A 17,420-nucleotide genomic window follows, 5' to 3' on the forward strand; every position below is an offset into this window, starting at 1 on the left:
CGGGCGGGTCAACGTGAAGGTGGGGGATGCCGGGGTCAGCAGGTGTCAGCTGACTTACGGGAGTGTTATGGGGGGAGCAAAAGAGCTAGATATGGATCTAGCGGGGGGAGGGGGGAGGGGGGGAGAGGGGGGGAAATAGGGTTGCTGCTGCATTGGCCGAGGGGGAACTGAAAACAGAAGAGGTGGTCGGGGCGGGGGTCCCCCGTCTGGGGGACTGGAGGGTGTGGGAGGCGCGGGCACGGGACTGGCCTAAAACAGGAGATGGCTACTTGGCAGGGGGAGGGGGGGTGGGAAGCCCCCCAATCCGGCTGATAACGTGGAATGTGAGGGGCCTGAATGGGCCGGTTAAGAGGGCCCGAGTGTTCGTGCACTTAAAGGGACTGAAGGCAGACGTGGTCATGCTTCAGGAGACACATTTGAAGGTGGCAGATCAGGTCAGGTTAAGAAAGGGATGGGTAGGTCAGGTATTCCATTCGGGGCTGGATGCGAAGAATAGAGGGGTGGCAATACTGGTGGGGAAGCGGGTGTCGTTTGAGGCCAAGAATATAGTAGTGGACAATGGAGGTCGATACGTGATGGTGAGCGGTAGGCTGCAGGGGGTGTGGATGGGATTGGTAAACGTATACGCCCCGAACTGGGACGATGCTGGATTTATGAAGCATATGTTGGGGCGCATTCCGGACCTGGAGGTAGGAAGCTTGATAATGGGGAGGATTTTAACACGGTGTTGGACCCAGCATTAGATCGTTCCAGATCTAGGACGGGGAAGAGGCCGGCTGCGGCCAAGGTGCTTAGGGGGTTTATGGACCAGATGGGGGGAGTGGATCCGTGGAGATTTGCCAGGCCCCTGGCCAGGGAATTTTCTTTTTTCTCCCACGTACACAAAGCCTACTCCCAGATAGATTTTTTTGTTCTGAGCAGGGCGCTGATCCCGAAAGTGGAGGGAACGGAGTATTCGGCCATAGCCATCTCAGACCACGCCCCGCACTGGGTGGAACTGGAGTTGGGAGAGAAGAGGGACCAACGCCCTCTGTGACGTTTGGATGTGGGATTACTGGCAGATGAGGAGGTGTGCGGGAAGGTACGGAGGAGCATTGAAAGGTATTTGGAGGCCAACGACAACAGGGAGGTTAAGGTGGGGGTAGTATGGGAGGCGCTGAAGGCGGTGGTCAGGGAAGAGTTCATCTCCATCAGGGCTCACAGGGAGAAGAGAGAGGGCAGGGAAAGGGAGAGGTTAGTGGGGGAGATTTTAAGGGTGGACAGGAGATATGCAGAGGCCCCTGAAGAGGGACTACTTAGGGAGAGCCGAAGTCTCCAGGCGGAATTCGACCTGTTGACCACAGGGAAGGCAGAGGCACAGTGGAGGAAAGCACAGGGGGCGACGTATGAGTATGGGGAGAAGGCGAGCCGGATGCTGGCACATCAGCTCCGTAAGAGGATGGCAGCGAGGGAGATAGGTGGAGTCAAGGATGGCAGAGGAACTACGGTGCGGAGTGCGGTGAAAGTAAATGAGGCATTTAAGGCCTTCTATGAGGAGCTGTACAGATCTCAGCCCTCAGCGGGGCAAGAGGGGATGCGACGATTTTTGGACCAACTGAGGTTCCCGAGGGTGGAGGAGCAGGAGGTGGCTGGTTTGGGGGCGCCAATTGGGTTGGAGGAACTGATTAAAAGACTGGGGAGCATGCAGGCGGGGAAGGCCCCGGGACCAGATGGGTTCCCGGTTGAGTTCTACAGGAAGTACGTTGACCTGTTAGCCCCGTTGCTGGTGTGGACTTTCAATGAGGCAAGGGAATGGGGGGACCCTGCCCCCGACAATGTCCGAGGCGATGATCTCTTTGATCCTGAAGCGGGATAAGGACCCACTGCAATGTGGGTCGTATCGGCCGATTTCGCTCCTTAATGTGGATGCTAAGTTGCTGGCAAAAGTGCTGGGGGTGATTCGCGAGGACCAGGCGGGATTTGTAAAGGGCAGGCAGCTAAACACCAATGTGCGGAGGCTCCTAAACGTGATAATGATGCCATCGGTGGAGGGAGAGGCGGAGATAGTGGCAGCTATGGACGCGGAGAAGGCCTTTGACCGAGTAGAGTGGGAGTATCTCTGGGAAGTGCTGCGGAGGTTTGGTTCGGGGAGGGGTTTATCAGTTGGGTTAAGCTCCTATATAGAGCCCCGGTGGCGAGTATGGTTACGAATCGGCGGAGGTCGGGTATTTTCGGCTGTATCGAGGGACGAGGCAGGGGTGCCCCTTGTCCCCATTGTTGTTTGCATTAGCAATTGAACCTTTGGCCATGGCATTAAGGGAGTCCAGGAAATGGAGGGGGGTGGTCCGAGAGGAAGAGGAGCATCGAATGTCGCTGTATGCAGACAACCTGTTGCTGTATGTGGGGGATCCAGTGGAGGGGATGGTGGTGGTCATGCAGATCCTCAGGGAGTTTGGTGACTTCTCGGGCTATAAGCTCAATGTAGGGAAAAGTGCGCTCTTTGTGGTGCATCCAGGGGACCAGGGAAGAGGGACTGACGACCTACCGTTGAGGAGGGCGGAAAGGAGCTTTCGGTACTTGGGGATCCAAGTAGCTAGGAGTTGGGGGGCCCTGCATAAACTTAATTTGACGCGGCTGGTGGAGCAGATGGAGCAGGACTTCAAACGATGGGACATGTTGCCCCTCTCGCTAGCGGGCAGAGTACAGTCGATTAAAATGATGGTCCTCCTGAGGTTTCTTTTTGTGTTCCAGTGCCTTCCAATTATGATCACCAAGGCCTTTTTTAAGAGGATAGGCAGGAGCATTATGGGTTTTGTGTGGGCAAACAAGACCCCGAGGGTAAGGAGGGGGTTTCTGGAGCGTAGTAGAGATAGAGGAGGGCTGGCGTTGCCGAATCTGGGTGGCTACTCTTGGGCAGCCAACGTGGCGATGATCCGTAAGTGGGTGATGGAGGGAGAGGGGGTGGCATGGAAGAGGTTGGAGATGGCGTCCTGCAAAGGACCGAGCCTGGGGGCGCTGGTGATGGCACCGCTGCCACTCTCGCCGACAAGGTACACCACGAGTCCGCTGGTGGCGGCAACGCTAAAGATCTGGGGGCAGTGGAGACGACACAGGGGTGCGATGGGAGCCTCGGTGTGGTCCCTGATCAGAGATAACCATCGGTTTGTCCCAGGAAGGATGGACGGGGGGTTTCAGAGCTGGCATCGGGCAGGGATTAGAAGAATGGGGGACCTGTTCATCGATGGGACGTTTGCGAGCCTAGGGGCGCTGCAGGAGAAGTTTGGGCTACCCCAGGGAAATGCTTTCAGGTACATGCAAGTGGGGCATGTAGAAGGCGACAGGTGAGGGAATTCCCGTTGCTTCCGGCACAGGGGATTCAGGACAGGGTGATTTTGGGTATATGGGTCGGAGAGGGCAAGGTGTCGGCGATATATCAGGAGATGAAAGAAGAGGAGGAGGCTTTGGTAGAGGAGCTGAAGGGCAAGTGGGAGGAGGAGTTGGGTGAGGAGACTGAAGAGGGTCTGTGGGCTGATGCCCTGAGTAGGTTAATTCCTCTTCCTCGTGTGCCAGGCTTAGCCTGATACAGTTTAAGGTTATTCACAGAGCGCATATGACAGGGGCGAGGCTGAGTAGGTTCTTTGGGGTGGAGGACAGATGTGGGAGGTGCTCAGGAGGCCCGGCGAACCACGCCCATATGTTCTGGTCGTGCCCAGCACTGGATGGGTTCTGGAGGGGTGTTGCGAGGACTATGTCTAAGGTGGTGAAAGTCCAGGTCAAGCCAAGTTGGGGGCTAGCACTATTTGGAGTGACGGACGAGCCGGGAGTGCAGGAGGCGAAAGAGGCCGGTATCCTGGCCTTTGCGTCCCTGGTAGCCCAAGGAGGATCTTGCTATTGTGGAAAGACGCGAAGCCCCCCAGTGTGGAAGCCTGGATAAATGACATGGCAGGGCTCATCAAGCTGGAGAGGATAAAGTTTGCCTTGAGAGGGTCTGCGCAGGGGTTCTTCAGGCGGTGGCGACCGTTCCTAGACTGTCTCGCGGAGCGTTAGATGGAGGTCGGTCAGCAGCAGCAACAACCCAGGGAGGGAGGGGTGGGGGGAGGGGAGGGGGGGGCGCGATCCTTTCGGGGGAGGTATAAGGGTGGGCGGGGAAAGGGGTTTTTCTTAGGGGCACTTGAGAAAGGAAAAACATAAACATATGGGAAAGTCAATACGTGCTGGAGGAACCCATTGTACAAGTTCTGTATTATGTTGGATTGATATGTTTATGTCTTGTTCTGTTACTTTTCTTTTCTTTTTTGTTACGGGGGGGGGGGTTTGAATGGTTGAAAATTTTTGTTGAAAGAACATGGGGAGATAGATGCACCAAGGTTTATTAAAAAGCACTATCGGCATGAGCACAAGAGATGGAGAGAAGGAGAGACATCCATCCTGTTTCCGCAGCAGCCAGCGGGGCAGGAGATCCACTGGGCATATGCTAAGCAGGCAGCTGGATAAAGTAGCAGCAGAGGTTTTGCCAGGAGTGTGCCTTCAAAATGCAGGGATATAGTGCAGGAAGAAGTTATTGATCTATTTATTAGCCGTCATTAAGGAGAATTAGTTCAATTCTCAAAAAGCATAACCTACCAACAGCACTGCTAGCCCAGCTTTAGTAGGCCACAAATGAGTGAGGACTGAGTTGGTAAAGAGAAAAATTGGTTTATTGCAAAGCAATTATATTTACAATATACATCAGATATCAGCCAGGCCTGCTGTTCGTTCCATACTTGGCTGACTTTATACTGATCTTAATCATGAATGATCTCGGGCTCCCGGGGGAGCACATATTTGGTGAGACTCACGGGGAGACTGATTGCTCCAACCCCGTAGGTCTCATGTAGGCTATAACAACAACCAACTGCTCAATTCACTGCACCCCATCACCCACCTACCTACAGTATCCATCAATCAGTACTCAACCCTTCCATTTGTTAACCCACACTCAGCTATTGAGAGCTGCTATATGCCCCACACCCACCACTCACACATTCTGGCCACATTCAACCATGACACCCAGAAATATTTCAGAACATTCACTGACACACTTCCCTGTCTCTTTTAGTAGAAAGTGGCACATAACTGCAGGCAGCAGAAAGAAACTGAAGAAAGGCATTCTAACCCCATGGAGGAGACATTGCTGCCCATCATGAGAAGGGTCATTACTGACGGCACAGGAGAGGCAATGATGAGGGCCTCTCCATTCTTTTTTAAATTGAAAGTACCCAAATCTCTTTTTTTTTTCAATTAAGGGGCAATTTAGCGTGGCCAATCCACCTACCCTGCACATCTTTTGGTTGTGGGGGTGAGACCCACGCAGACACAGGGAGAATGTGCAAACTCCACACGGATAGTGATCCAGAGCTGGGTTCGAATCCAGGTTCTCGGTGCCGTGAGGCAGCAGTGCTAACCACTGCATCATTGTGTCACCCTCAGGTCTCTCCATTCCTAATCCTCCACCGCTGATGCCAATTTTCTCCCAACCTACATTTTCTTCAACTTCATGAGCTGCACTTTCACCTCTCCCCTCACTGCTCCCAACCCTTGTCCCTTTCTCATTACAAATGCAAAAAAAATGAATCCTCCCAGGTGGATTGGCCATGATAAATTGCCCTTAGTGTCCAAAATTGCCCTTAGTGTTGGGTGGGGTTACTGGGTTATGGGGATAGGGTGGAGGTGTTGACCTTGGGTAGGGTGCTCTTTCCAAGAGCCGGTGCAGACTCGATGGGCCGAATGGCCTTCTTCTGCACTGTAAATTCTATGATAATCTATGAAAAAGAGGAAGAAATCAGTAAGTGAAAAGACATGTTAAATTGACCTTAGGCTCTAATCAGCACGCAAACTTTAGAGTATGGGATTGAGAAGATGTCTGCATGAGTGGAGTTACCAGGCACAGATGTGCAGGAGTCAGGACAAGAGGAAAAAGAATATCACAGGAGTCCGTTGCCAGTATATAAGGCTGTGCACATTTCTGTTGCAGAGGAATCAGAGGAGGACATGACTGGTACAGAAGAGGGGTACACAAGCAAATGTATGATGTACTGTAAAGCTGGCAGACAATGCCAGAGAGCCTGTTATATTCCAGATAGCCAGATGCTGAAAGATAGTGCTCGAGCCAATCTTTGCACACTTTTACAAACATTCATTTGCAGAGATACACGTTACAGGCATGTACCTCCTCACCCAACAACTATAATTTCCGTCTTTTCCTTTGATTAAATCAGAATATCAGCCAATAAAGAAAACTATACCACCTTTGATACAGTATATTAGTAATATTCTGTATTTACCTAAAAATAAGCTAATCAAATTTAGGGGACATTTTCAGGAATGACGATGCACTTCTGCTCTCCCATGCTCATGGATTGCAGAAGACATCAAGATTACCAACAGACACTGCGCGATCCTTCTCCAGCAATACCCGGGTGCAGTCATAGCCACGAAAACCAGGCAAGCGGCGGTCATGCCAAACAAGTTCCTTGACTACTACCTGGGCCTGGTAACAGCCACCTTCCCAGGTGAAGGAGTAGTGCCATAAGAGGCCTCCCTATTGGCCTGTTCCCCTCAGCACCAGGTAGCCAAAGCTCAGGAACGTGAGACTGAAGTGATGTACCATCAATAACGACAGAAGATGAGTTTGAGAGTGAAACTGTGGCATTAATTAGCTTAAAGATACCTGCTGGCAGCCAGCCCCAGACTGAATGCAGGGCCGGAGGTTGGCCGCCTTTATATATGAGCCCGAGGGGAGGAGCCACAGGCGGAGCCAGCAGGGGCAAGCCCAGGCGTGTTACATACAGCAGGTATAATACAATACAGTGGTTTACCACATGAAGTCCATCCAGAAATTGGGGACCAGCCCTCTTTCAGATATTGAAAGAGAGACTGTAATCGGTTATGAATTCAATTTATTGTATCAGCTGGATGGTAAAATTCACAGTCTATGGACATTGTAATATTTAAGGGACACGTTATTCCAGTGCTGTTACATTATTTCCTGTCTGGTAGCCAGGGTGGGAGCCTCTTGCTGTATTTTGATAGGTCTCACAGAACAGTTCAAGGGTCAGTGAACAACTCTTCTCAGTCGGTTTGAGGCAGTCTACTAGTCAGGAAGTGTCACAGACACAGAATCAAGGATAGGCCCCATTTAGTAACATAAAATAATTAAGCAAATAAATAGGCTCCAAATTAAGGAAAGAGCTGCAGTTAGCAGAATAACTCAGTACAATGGATTGCTGGTTAAAGCTACCCTTTTGGGATAGTGCTGTTGTGCTTGGCACAGCCATAGGTCTGAAAGTGTGCTTTGCAGGCTACAAAAACTACAGGCGAGACAGAAGTCCTTGAATCGGCTCAACCATCAATTGCACAGGACTGTCAAATGCAGAATTAACTACACCAAATCCCAGTTAGACAAAGGAAGGACTCCCACAAAAAGACCCTCCCACCATCCTCTGAATGACAGGACGGAATGCCATGGAGACCCCAGACAACCTACAAGGGCAAGGAAGAAGGAAGTGAAGGTTGTGCAACAACAGTCCGCATAGGAAATTCTTGCACTCAGAATGGGAGGGCATAAAGGGAAGTTCTAAGAATGTTTAGGTTGTGGGGCCGAGGCAGCGGAGGAAAGTTTTGCAGCCTTGCACCAATGGGAAATTTTATCCAAACAAAGATCAGCTCAGACAGAAGTAGTGCACACAGCTGAGCCACCTCAACGCCTTGAGTAAGTTAGGGCCGAGCATTAAATTTTAAGATTCCCAATGTCTTTGGGCATGAGCTTGATGCCACCCAAGTGCATGTATCATGCCAGCTCTTAGAGCAAAGTCCAGCTTCCGCCATCATCCAGTGCCTTCCCAACCATGGTCACCTTGGCAGTCATAGCCCTCTCCTCCACCAGCCATATGAATCTGTACTGATGGAGGTGCAAATTCTTGAGCAGTGGATGCTGGTTGATAGCTTCCGATTCTGATGGGAGAGCACTTCGGCTGAAGAAACCATGTTCCAGACTGTGATCAGTTTCTGGTAAAAGACAGGCAGCTCCCCCATGGAGACACAGTGACCCCACCAGACAATCACCACCCAACTCCCCCCACAAGGTTCATAAAGAAGAGCTGCATGTTGTAATTGAGTTTATTCTGTTATTTGATGTGCACCAGTGCTTGAATTAACATTTTTATTTATCTTAAAGACAGATTATGCTAACACACATTTAAAATTTGATAGGTTTGAAGCACCACCTCATCTTTGAATTCTTACATTCGGTTGGGTTCCACTTGGTGTCAGACTTTATTTTTTCAATGCTACAAAGTTTTGATTAGGTAGGGGCATGGAAGAGGGATGTAAGTGGAGAGCGAAGCAAGGAAATGATCGGGGATGGCCTTATCTGCGATTGATGCGACGGGGTGAGCAAGGCCAGAAGAGAAGTCAAGGTCAATGAGGCGACCGTAATGCGGGTGGAAGAGTTTTAATGGAGGGACAGATTTAGGGAGGATGAGAAGGTTGTGAACTCAGTAGAGAGATAGAATGAGTTGAGCAGAAGTTGAAATGACCGACATTGAGACGTCGTTTGGTGCAGAGACTGAGGAAGGAAAGCAATGAAGATATCTCAGTGAGAAAACTTTTATCACATTTGGGTTTGGTCTCCCTCTAATTCTTGGTATTTTGTTATGATGTATTTTTCCCAAATGTAACCAGAATGACTTGACTGCACCATCCTTTACAGGTCATGCCATTCTCAGAAATCCAAATTTCTCTTATATTCCCAAAAGGCTTTGAATTTATTTCAGTCGGGAAAGGAAGGTTTCTTGCATTTACTGTTTGTGGGGAAGGGCCAATATATTCCACATTTATCTTTTGTTGTTTTGGTTTTATATTTCATTTTAATAATATTAAACACGCAAAAGTCAAGTAATTCTACCACATAAGCCTACAATTGACTTTTAACACAGGAAAACTTGTAGATTTATTTTTAAAACTTATGTGCTTTCAATGACGTTCAACATTATTAAGATAGTTTAGACAAACACAGACTAACTTAAAAATTCACTCATAAGATTTGCTGAAACATGCTAGGCACAAAGAATGAATTTTTGACTTTTACACTTATATTATTCAATATCTAACATTTTATTAACTTTTGAAAAAGAAGTAGAAATTGCATGAGTCACTTACATTGAATTTACAAGTTCTTCTTTACCCTGCACTTGTCCCTCTACCGTTCCGCTTCTAGTGTTTCGAACCCATCCCACCACACCAAGTTTCCTAGCCTGATCCTCTGTGTACTGAAATAAAATAAAACAATATTGTGTTAATAAGCTTTGAATCAGGTTACTGTCCATGTGCTTCTAAAGAAAAATGCAACTTGGATTGACGTTGCTGTCATGTGACAAAAAATAACGTTTGACATGCAATGTTGTAAATTGAGCATACAAATATTAATCTGGGCGCGATTTAACCAAAAGAAATTCTTTTCGAAAATATTTTTATTCAGTTTTTAATATTCTATACATTTAAAAAATCAATACAATGCAAACCAATAATAACCCCCAAACCAACACCCCAATAACTCAAAGAATAGACCCCCATCCCTCCCCAATCTCCTCCTAGCAGCTGACGTTATCCAACTCTTTAAAATGAAGAATAAACAGACCCCATCTCTTATGGAACTCCTCATTTGTCCCCCTCAAGGTAAACTTAACCTTCTCCAAATACAGGAACTCGATCAGGTCCCCAAGCCACACTAAGGCACAGGGCGGAAAGGCTGACCTCCACCCTAACAGGACTTGCCTGCGACCATTCAGCGAGACAAAGGCTAAAACATCTGCTCCGCTCCCGTCTACAGCTCCGACAAGTCCGACACCCCAAATATGGCCCCCAAGGCACTGGGTTCCAAATGCAGGTGCAGCATCGCCGACATTGGTGCTGAAAAAAGATCCCTAAAATTTCTCCAACTTTAGACAGGACCAGAACATATGTACATGGTTGGCCAGCCTCTCCCAAACCGCTCTCTAGATTGAGTTTTAAAACTAGTATGCGTTCAATGACATTCAACATTATTAAGATAGTTTAGACAAACACAGACAACTTAAAAATTCACTCATAAGATTTGCTGAAACATTCTAGGCCCCTCTAACTGGCTCATCCTCGACCTCGTCAGTGAGCCCTGTGCACCACCTTTAACGTATTAACCCCAGACTCTCACACGAAATTGAAGCATTCATCCTCCGTGACACCTCACAAAACAAACCCTCCTCCAATGCCACCCCAGCTCCTCCCCCCACTTGGCCTTAACATCTTCCAATGACACCAAATCCTCCTCCAAAATCCTCCCATATATCGTCGAGATGACCCCCCCCCCTTCCAACCCCATCACTGACCACACCCCCTCCAACAACGAGGAGGGAAATGTCCCAGAATAATCGGGAAAACCTTCCTTGCAAAGTCCCGCACCTGCATATACCTAAAGGCCCCCCCCCCCCCCCCCGCGCGGAATCTCAAACTTCTCCGTCAACTTCTCCAAACACGCACACCGCCCTTCCAAAAACAGGTCGCTCAGTTCCATCACCTCCCGCTCTTCCTATCTCCGAAACCCAGCATCCAGCCTCGCCGGTTCAAACACATTCTCTCCAACTGGCATGAGTTTCGACCCCGCCCCTAACTGAAAATGCTGCCGAATTTGCCTTCACATTTTCAGCGTGGCTACCACCCCCGGCCTACCCGAGTATTTCCCAGGGCAAACAGGAGCGAAGCTATTGCCAGTGCCCGCAATCCCGACCCCCTACAAGAGCCTGCCTCCATCCTCACCCACGTTGTCTCCCGCTCCCTACCCCAGCCCTGCAGCTTCTCGCCGTCTGCCACCCAATAGTAAAAACATCAGATTCAGAAGAGCCAAACCCCCGAACTGTTGTGCTCTCTGAAGCACCGACATCCGAATCCTCTTCATCTTATCCGCCCACACAAATGATGAAATCAACCATTCGCCCCCATATACAAAGCCTTCGGCAAAAAGACCAGCAAGTACTGCAATAAAAACAAAAACAGCGACAAGATATTAATCTTTACCGCCTGCACCCGACCTGCCAATGACAGGGGGGGATGTCCCACCTCAACAAATCTGCCTTAACCCGACCCACCAGGCTGGTAAAATTCAATTTACAAAGCTGGGCCCAGTCCCGAGCCACCTGCACCCCCGGGTACCTGAAATGAGTAGTCGTCAAATGAAACAACAAACACCCCAGGCCAGCTCCCGCACCCGGATAGGAAAACAAAAAGCACTCGCTCTTCTCCAAATTAAATTTATATCCCGAAAAAGCCCCAAATCTCCTGAGGAACCCCATTATATCTCTCACTGTGGGACCCGGGTTAGAAATATACAGAAAAGGTTGTCAGCATACGGGGACACCTTATGCTCACACATCCCCTCCCTCCCCCCACCCTTACTATCTCCCTCCACTTATCCAAGCTCCTCAGCGCAATTGGCAAGGGCTCTATCACCAGCACAAACAAAAGGGGGAACATGGGGCACCCTCCAGCTTTGACAAAGGGTCATCTGGATTAGAAACATTTGCCCTTTTCTCGCCCTCCAGATACTGCCAGACCTGCTGAGATTTTCCAGCATTTTCTCTCTTGCTAACATGGGACATCCCCCGTTTCGTTCCCCTCTGCAGCTGAAAACAACCCAAGTTCACCTCATTTGTACGAACACTCACCTTTGGTTCCTTATATAACAATTTGACCCACACCACAAACTTAGGCCCAATCCCTAACCACTCCAACACTGCAAACAAATAACTCCCCTCTTCTCGATCAAACGCCTTCTCTGCATCCAGCGCCACTACCACCTCCATCTCTTCCCCCCCCCCTTTGATGGGGGAGCACCACATTTAACAAGCGCCACACATTCTAGGACAACTGCCTACCCTTTACAAGCCCTGTCTGATCCTCACCAATAACCTGCAGAAGGCACTCCACCAACCTAAGCACCAGCACTTTGACAAGAATCTTGGCAACCACATTCAAGAGATACGACTCACGCTCCACCGGGTGCTTATCCTTTTATTAACAACAGTGAAATAGATGCCTGTCCCATCATCTCTGGAGAACCCTTTTAGCCTGCATCCTCAAACATCTCCACCTACAGCAGCCACAGCCTATCCAAAACTTCTTATAGAATTCTACCGGAAACCCATCCGGCCCCAGTGATCTTCCTTATTGCCGTCTGAACCCCCTCAATCCCCACTGGCTCCTCCAACCCTGCCTTCTCCTCCTCTCCTATTTTAGGACACTCCAGCCCCTCCAAATCTCCCTCATATCCAACTCATCCCCCGGACGCTCCAACCTATACAACCTCTTACAAAACTCCTCAAAACATGCCCTGTTCATCCACTCCGGCTCCATCACCAGCCCCTTCGGCATATCCCAGACCTGAACAATCATGTGAGGCCGCCTGACGTCGGAGCTGTCCCGCCAGCAGGTGATTGGCCTCCTCGCTGTACTTATACACCACACCTGTTGCCCGCTTCAACCGGCGTACCACTTTCCCTGTAGATAAAATGTCAAACTGAGTCGGCAGTTCCTTTCCACTGACTAAAAGCTCCGGAGTGAGATCCTCCACGTACTTCCCGCAATCTCCAAAATTTAATCTACCAGCCGCTGCCACTCCTCTCTTGTCTCACTATCCACCTGCGCCTTATACGAAATGATCTCCCCCCCTCCCCCGCTCTTCACCAACTCAAAACCACCGACAGCGACACCTCCCCATTCTTATTAAACCCCACATAATCGTCAATCACCTTTTGCTATCCTCGCACAAAAACTCTGCAAACAGCCCCATATCCACTCCGGCGCTTTCAGTGGAAAGGAACTGCCAACGCAGTTTGACATTACCTCCACGCAGGCCTCTGTGCAGGCCTCTTCTCCAGGACCACATCCACCAATTGCGGAGCATGATCCGAAATGACAATCGCCGAGTATTCCACTTTCCTCAGCCCCAACAACAACGACCTCCCCATAATAAAGAAGTCAGTCCTCGAGTACACATTACGCACTGGCGAAAAAAAGAATATTTTCTGCCCCCTGGATGTAAGAACTGCCTCAGTTCTGCTCCTCCCATCTCTTTCATAAGCGCTGCCAATACCGTCGTCTACACCCCCGCCCCATCCGAAAGAGGTCAACGAGTGCGCCTTAGATCAATCCATCTTCGGATGCAACAGGTATTTAAATCCCCACCTAAAGTTAACTGATGCGTGTTCCGACTTGGTATGGCAGCCAACATAGTCTTTATAAACTCTACATCATCCCAATTTAGGGCATACACGATAACCAACATCACCAACCTTCCCTCCAAAGCACCCGTTACTATAACATATCTGCCCCCCAATCTACCTTTTCTATCCGAAACCTAACTCTCTGACCCACTCGTACCGCTACCCTCCCCCCGCCCACCCCAGGGCCCTGCTATCAAACACCTACTCACCCAACCTTTCTTTAGCCTAATCTGTTCCTTCACCTTCAATGGGTCTCCTGCAGCAGCACCACATCGGCACTCAGGCTCTTCAAATGCGAGAAAACTCTCACCCGCTTCACCGGTTCACCCAACCCCCGCATATTCCACGTTACCAATTGGACTGGGGGGTCTCTCACAGCTCTCCCCCTCCTATCAGTCATGACTGTGGCCTCGGGCCCCTCCCCACAAGTGGGACCCCTAGTCCCAGTCAGCCAGCTACGCCTCCCCCCGTCCCAGAAACCCCCCAACCAAATCGTCTCAAAACTGCTCCTCTCTGCATACTCCCCATCCCCCCCTCCCAAGTACACCGAAACCTGTCCACACAGGCTTGTCCAGCCATGGCCCCTCCCCCCACCTTGTTCCCGTTCACCAGCCAACTTAAATTTGCTAGCGAAGTGGCCCCCGCAATTTAGCATGGACAATCCACCTGCCCTGTGGATCTTTTGGGTTGTGGGGGTGAGACCCACACAGACACAGGGAGAATGTGCAAACTCCACAGAGACAGTGACCCGGGGCCAGGATCGAACTCGGATCCTCGGTGCCGTGAGGCAGCAGTGCAAACTACTGCGCCACTGTGCCGCCCGTGTTTTATCTTTTCAGTGTCCCTTGGTTGATCTCTCTTGGTGGGAATGATTGACTCCGGAGTGAGGCATGGTGGGGGACCTCCAGCTCATTTGGTCACATGGAATTTTAGAGTTTTGAAAGGCCCAGTAAAAGAGTTGAGGGCATTTGCCCATCTTAAGAGCTTAAACTGTGACATTATTTTCTCACAGGAGGCCCACTTGTGTTTCAGGTTGCGCAACGGATGGGTTGGGCTACTTTTTCATTCTGGTTTTGATGGCAGGGCCAGGGGTACAATGATTCTAATTAATAAAAGAGTTAAATTTTGCTCCTCTCAGATTATAGCCAACCCCAACAGTCGATACGTTATTGTTTGTGGCTCCTAGTTGAACACCCAGTTGTCATGGTCAACATATATACCCCCAATTGGGAAGATGTGACTTTTATTGAATCCCTTTTATTTTTATTTTTGAAGTCCCAACTTAGATTTTATTATAAATAAACAATTTGGAATACAAAATATCACATGGCTGCCATCCTCAAGGACAGTAAATGTTATACCGTCAACACCGCCAGTCCTTTTCTGAGCGATCCTTGTTGTGTTATGTTGCTTCGAATAACACAGGCTGCTACTTGATGCAGTCTTAACTAAAGGATGCTCCAGACTCTGAAATGAGTTCAACGTGTTTATTGAACTATTAACACAGTTCTCAAATGAGTACGACTCTCTGCTAATCCAACTGTGGTAACTCAGTCTAACTGTACCAGCTTGCTCTAAGCCACGTGCTGGGGTGTGATGCTGCTGATCAACCCTGTCTAACTCTCTAAATGTCTGTCTGTGGAAAGCGGCAGGGGGTGAGTGCCTCATCCCTTTTATAGTGTTTATGTCATGCCCCTTTGTGGTGATGCCACCTCTGAGTGTCCTAACTGCCCATTGGTTGTGTCCTATTCTGAGTGTTCATTGGTTGCATGTTTGCATATCATGACATCTCCCCTTTTTTTTTTAAGATGTATATACACGTGAATGTGTCTGTCTAATGTGACTGACCAAGGAATACAGAACAGAACAAACAAAACAAATGCTCATAAGTCCAGTCTCTGGCACTTCCGGTTGCGGCTATGCAGAGCTAAGTCGCATGTTCGGCAGCTCCCGCTTGGAACGGGCGTTTGGGCTCTTTTCAGGGCCCCTAACGGCATTTTATCGACATTTCCCGGTGTGGGAAGAAGACTGCAACATTCCCCCGACAGTGTATGGCTTGGACCAGGAGCGGGGCGACTAAAAAAGTGGTGGTGAAGCCAAAGAAAGTGCGAGGGAAGAAGAGCAAGATGGCGGCGGGCAAGGACCAGGCAGCATGGATGCAGTGGGCGCAGGAACAGCAGGAGGTTATCCAGCGCTGCTTCAGGGAGCTCAAAGCGGACCTGCTGGAGCCGATGAAGGCTTCTATTGATAAGCTGCTGGAGACCCAGACGGCCCAGGGGGTGGCGATCCGCGAGGTCCGATAAAAGATCTCGGATAACGAGGACGACTTCTTGGGCCTAGCGGTAAAGGTGGAGGCGCACGAGGCGCTCCACAAGAAATGGCAGGAACGGTTCGAGGAGCGGGCCAAGGAATGGGCCAAGAAAGAGAGGAGCAGCAGCTGGGAGAACACGGAGGTTCGAATATATCAGGACTGGAGCACGGAGGTGGCGAAGGAGAGGGCTGGGTACAACCGGGCGAAGGCGGTGCTGCACAGGAAGGGGGTGAAGTTTGGCATGCTGCAGCCGGCGCGACTGTGGGTCACCTACAAGGACCGGCACCATTATTTTGAGTCCCCGGAGGAGGTGTGGGCCTTTGTTCAGGCCGAGAAGCTGGACACAAACTGAGGGTTGGGATGGGGGGTCGGGCGTAGGGATGGTCGGGGATTGTTGTTGCTGTGTTACATTTTGAGGGGGCTTCTTTGTTCTTGTTTCTTTTTGATTCGGTGTGGGTGGTTAGGGTGGGTTGGGCACTGTTTTGGTTGGGTCTGTCGGTGCTCTTGCAGGGGGGGCAAGTAAACGGAGCAGGGAGTGGAGGGCCAGTAGGGGGGATGGGGCCCCGTGGGGGAGGGGGAGGCCCGAGTCGGGGGTGAGGGGACTGGACCTGTAAAAGGAGCTGCACCAGAGGAGGTGGGGCCGGGCAGCTGGAAAGCGCGGGCTTTTTCCCGTGCTGAAGGCTGGAGGGGGCGGGGCCGGGGTGGGGAAGCGCGGGTTTTTTCCCACGCTTGGGATGGAAGGGAGAGACGGAGAGCCTGCTGGTGGGTAATGGAGGGGAGGGGAAGTCCCACAATGGGAGGAGTCGAAGGAGAGGCGGGAGTGGCCGGGGTCAGCAGGAGTCAGCTGACTTGCGGGCGTGCAATGGGGGGAGCAAAGCAGCTAGGAGGGGTCCTAGCTGGGGGGGGGAACCGGGTTGCTGCTGGTATGGTCAAGGGGGAGCTTGAGCGAGTAGAGGAGGTTGGGACGGGTGTCTGCCGCCATGGGGAACGGGCCGGGCGTGGGGTGCGTGGCTGTCCGAGGAGGGGTTATGGCTAGTCGGCCGGGGAGGGGGGGCGGGTAGCCCCCTGATCCGGCTGATAACCTGGAACGTAAGGGGACTGAACGGGCCGGTTAAGCGGGCCCGGGTATTCGCGCACCTGAAGCGGATGTGGTCATGCTCCAGGAGACACACCTGAAGGTGGCAGACCAGGTAAGATTGAGGAAGGGGTGGGTAGGTCAGGTGTTTCATTCGGGGCTGGATGCCAAAAATTGTGGGGCGGCGATCTTGGTGGGAAAGAGGGTGTCGTTCAAGGCGTCGAGCATTGTGACAGACAACGGCGGCAGGTACGTAATGGTAAGTGGTAAGCTGCAAGGGGAGAGGGTGGTGCTGGTCAAGGTGTACGCCCCGAACTGGGACGATGCGAGCTTTATGCGGCGCATGTTGGGTCGGATCCCGGACTTGGAAGTGGGGGGCCTGATAATGGGGGGGGGGGGGGGGGGGGGGGGGACTTTAACAGTAGAGGTGTTGGATCCGGCACTGGACCGCTCCAGGTCTAGGACGGGTAGGAGGCCGGCGGCGGCTAAAGTGCTGAGGGGGTTTATGGACCAGATGGGAGGGATGGACACTTGGAGATTTGCAAGGTCGGGGGCAAGGGAATTTTCATTCTTCTCGCACGTTCATAAGGCCTATTCCCGGATCAACTTTTTTGTTATGAGCAGGGCGCTGATAGCGAGAGTAGAGGATACTGAGTACTCGGCGATAGCCATTTCGGATCTCGCCCCGCACTGGATAGACCTAGACCTGGGGGACCTGCGCCCGTTGTGGCACTTGGAGGTGGATCTGTTGGCGGACGAGGAG

General features: G+C 50.8%; 1 protein-coding gene across 3 annotated transcripts in view; it reads right to left on the reverse strand.

The window, feature by feature from the left end:
* The window catches only part of LOC140424443 (acylphosphatase-2-like), a 257,503-nt gene that overhangs the window by 192,861 nt on the left and 47,222 nt on the right, over positions 1 to 17,420 (reverse strand). For all 3 annotated transcript variants that reach the window (XM_072507867.1, XM_072507868.1, XM_072507866.1), the window contains exon 3: positions 9,178 to 9,287. In XM_072507867.1, coding sequence (XP_072363968.1) covers positions 9,178 to 9,287 — 110 coding nt within the window. The remainder of the gene's footprint in view (positions 1 to 9,177; positions 9,288 to 17,420) is intronic.

The sequence above is a fragment of the Scyliorhinus torazame genome, chromosome 1 (assembly GCF_047496885.1).
Source record: "Scyliorhinus torazame isolate Kashiwa2021f chromosome 1, sScyTor2.1, whole genome shotgun sequence".
In the NCBI taxonomy this organism is placed as follows: domain Eukaryota; kingdom Metazoa; phylum Chordata; class Chondrichthyes; order Carcharhiniformes; family Scyliorhinidae; genus Scyliorhinus; species Scyliorhinus torazame.